This window comes from Ochotona curzoniae, unplaced genomic scaffold (genome assembly GCF_017591425.1).
Source record: "Ochotona curzoniae isolate NIBS_2020 unplaced genomic scaffold, NIBS_Ocur_1.0 scaffold_1852, whole genome shotgun sequence".
Classification (NCBI taxonomy): Eukaryota; Metazoa; Chordata; class Mammalia; order Lagomorpha; family Ochotonidae; genus Ochotona; species Ochotona curzoniae.
In genome coordinates this window covers 34936312-34939854 of record NW_024467087.1, presented here as the reverse complement: position 1 = coordinate 34939854, position 3543 = coordinate 34936312, and the positions used below count along the sequence as shown (strand labels likewise).

Genomic DNA, 3543 nt, shown 5'->3' with positions numbered 1-3543 from the left:
TCTCCCTCCTCAACCGCAAGAATATCATATGAGTAATGATATGTATCCTGCATGCTCCACTTCCCATTCAACTCCCTGCTTTTGGCCAGGGAAAACAGCAGAGGATAGCCAAAGTACTTGGGGTTCTGCACCCACATGGGAAACCATGAAGAAACTGCTAGAATCTGGTTTTGTATTGGTTCAGCTCTGTTGGTTGTGTCCAGTGGGAGAGTGAACAAATCAATGCAAAATTTTCTATCTCTCCACTCCATAGAACTGTCTCTCCAACAAAAATTGGTACATTTGAAAAAGAATTTACACAAATTGCAAGTCACAAAATATTCTTTTTTAAAAAACAAAGACTTTTTGGAGTAGACTGATCAACCTGCAGGACTTGCAGTAGTCATTACAGACTACAAGGTACTGGGGCCTAAATGATTCCTTGAACCTGTTATTGAGGGATGCTGTACCATTCTTGAACATTCATTCACAAATTTAAGTGAATTCAGGGAAAGGATGTGTTGGGGAAAGTGGAAGACATGTGTGTGATCTATGCCAAGGTCTTAATTTTATGTATTATTATTTCATACACACTAAAGCTGCCCATCATCTCACCTATGTCCCTGTGGCTAAGGAGAGTATGAAAAACATAAATATTAACATTAAAATGAGATACCATGAAGGCTTTGGGACAAGGAGCTGACTTACAAGAACACACTTGACAGAAATGAGCATTGAATAAGGCGTTTAATAAATGCACAATGCATACAAGTTCTCCCCATTCTCCTTGGAGGAGATGGTACCCATCATAGAGAATCTAGTAGAATCGATGAGGTGAGTAAGTCCATGAAGAGTGTCCACGAAATATGCCAGGCACGGTCTGTCCCAAGCCCTGGTAGAGTCCCCGTGTGCAATGCTGCAGGTCTTTCCCGCTGAGAGGGTGGCCATCGGGTGGGCAGGGACAGGAGGCCCGAGGTGGCTCACTTGCTGGAGATGAACTTAATGAGGGCCTTGTTGGCCTGGCTGTCGGCGTACTTGTAGAGCTGAGAGGGTAGCACGAGGCGTATCGCACTTTGAATGTCTCTATAGGTCAGGGTGGAGCCCTTCTTGTTGCGGACCAGGCTGGCGGCCTCATCAGCAATGCGCTCAAACAGATCTCTCACGAAGCAGTCCAGGACGGCCTTGGCCTCCTTGGACAGGCTGAGGCCTGCGTGAACTTCCTTCAGAACCTTCGGGAAATAGATGGCGAAGGTCGGCTGCTGGCTGGTGCCCAGGCGGCTGCGGCGGCGGCGGCGGTGGCGGGGCCTGGGTTTCTCCTCTTTCCCGTTGGGTGAGGACGCCTTCTCGGGGTCCTGGCAGACCAGGGGTTCCTCAGCAGGCGAGGGAGAGCTCGGCTCAGCCATGGCGGAGGCAGTGGCTTGTGGCTGGGAAGCACAGACAAGCCGAGAGGCCCCAAGCCTGCGCTCTTTATATAGGCAGCTTGGCCTGACGTCACAAACTGCAAGTCTGTGACGTGGAGCTGCGTGGGCTTGGTCAGCTCTCCCGCGTGGACTCTCACCAGCCACTCAGAGGAATGCTTGCAAGTCGTGACCTTGTATCCAAGTGAGAAAGATTCTGATTGGGCTGGCTCTCACGTGCTAGTTTAAACCAGCACATGTGACCCCAGCATGCCTTAGGACGAAGGTTCCTCATGCTGGGTTCAGACCAGGGCTAGTGCGCATGCGCTCTCTGTCATTAGACTGGCATGACATGATACAGTGTCAGTTTTCTCTTTTCAATGTTGCTACCTGGCCCAATGGAGTCAGGGCCCATGTCCTGTCATGGCTCTTGTGTGCACCAGTGAGAGGAACCTGGACCAGCCCTGCCTGTCCCCAGATCCAGCCCATGCACATGCCAAATACTGTGTAGCGCTTCTTTGCTCCGTTGGACCCACCCTTGGCTCTTGTCAGCTGTGGCTTAGCGGGAGAGAACCCCATGCTCCCATGCCTTGCCTGCTCCAAGCCCTGTTAGCCACGTGTTCTGAAGAGTACAACAGCCCTGCCTTGCAGCGTCTGCCTTCATTCCTGGCCTTCACATGTTTTGTCACGTGTGCTATAGCCTGGCCCAGCCTGGCCTCCTCCCAGCCCTGGCTCTTGAGAGAGTCAGGTGAGTTTTGTGGACTACCATGTCTCAGCCTGCTACTACTCACAGCTCCTGCACAAATTGGCAGGTGCTGACATCAACTGTTGATCTCACAAGTCCCTATAGAACTTCCCCCAGTCCAGTTATCTCAGGTTGTGGTGGGTGCTGTGGGCCAGCCTGACTTGTCTCAACCCTTCTCTGACTCTCATGGGTGGATTTTGAGTGCTTGCCCAGTCAGGCATGCCCCGAACCTCCAACGTTTGTTGAGCACCAATGGGTGTTAGATGGTACAATCTGGCTCCAACCAATTCCTCATCATGGGTAGGTTCCTTGAGCTGACCCGAATGTGCCTTTGGTTTCCTGTCTCGGAATTACTTCATCTAAGTCCCACTGCTTACCTGAGCCAGGCCAGGCTACAGCATCCAAGGCAAAGGTCAAGACAGTTGAGAGGCTATGCCAAGCTGGGTCAGAGCAACCACTGGCACATGCAAGATCTATAGCTGGGAATAGACCTGGTAGGGGAGCTAAGGGGAAGCCTTTGCTGGGTTGGGGTTCCCACTCGTAAGCATTGGGTCGGAAAGGGAGCCACATTCTGATCTGGACATGGCTGCAGTGTACTTTTGCACAAGTGTGGCCTGGGGCTGAGTGTGCTTACTGGGCTAGACCCCGGCACCCACTGGTGCTCATGACGACAGGGTTGGTGTATGACAGGCTTCGCTAGGTTTTTGCCCCTGCTGAGCTAGGTATGAGCTGTGTCAGTGTGTGTACCAGGCTAGACTGGGCTGTAATTCCAACAATAATAACCAGAATTAGTTGAAGGCCAGTCAGGAAAGGCCACTGTTCCTGCTAGGACAGAAGGTGGACTGAGTAGGGCTGACCCATCTGTGTGCACGTGATCTGGCATTGGGAGAGGTTCTGATGGAGAAACCTGGGAAACTTCTGTCAGGACACAGTCCATGCACGTGAGCACAAGAACCACGATAAGGAGCAGCCTAAATCAGGCCAGAGAATGGTATCCACTGGCATACATATGGTGTAGGTCAGGGGCGAATCAAGCAGGGCCAATTTACGTCACCCGCTGTTGAATCTGAGCACCAGAATGGAGTGTAGTTCAGGCAGGATTCAGTCACAACACACACCAATACACATGAGGGTTTGGACTCGGTGCCGGTTAGGCTGGGATTGGCTGTAGCCCTAACCAACTTGTGATTGGGGGTGGGACGGGACTGGCCAGGCTAATCATCACTCCTATTGGAGAGCATGAGTTTTGATGGGGGCAGACCAGACCGGGTAGAGCCACAACACCTCTTGGCCTCATATGAGCTGGACCAGGGAAAAGCCAGAATCGGTTGACTGTTCATACTGGTGCAAGTATAAGTCAGAGGTGTGGGCTGGTTGGCTCTGCTGCAGCATCAGCAGATGTTGGCTTAGGGGCTAAACCAA

General features: G+C 51.7%; 1 protein-coding gene across 1 annotated transcript; it reads right to left on the bottom strand.

The window, feature by feature from the left end:
* Nucleotides 1-959: 959 nt before the first annotated feature.
* LOC121169069 (late histone H2B.L4-like) lies at nucleotides 960-1382 on the bottom strand. The gene has a single exon (XM_040999537.1). The coding sequence runs from the start codon at nucleotides 1380-1382 to the stop codon at nucleotides 960-962; it is 423 nt and encodes a 140-aa protein (XP_040855471.1).
* Nucleotides 1383-3543: the final 2161 nt, after the last annotated feature.

Bases quoted from the DNA above. Each gene is read 5' to 3' on its own strand.
- LOC121169069 (XM_040999537.1), bottom strand. From the start codon at position 1,382: ATGGCTGAGCCGAGCTCTCCCTCGCCTGCTGAGGAACCCCTGGTCTGC.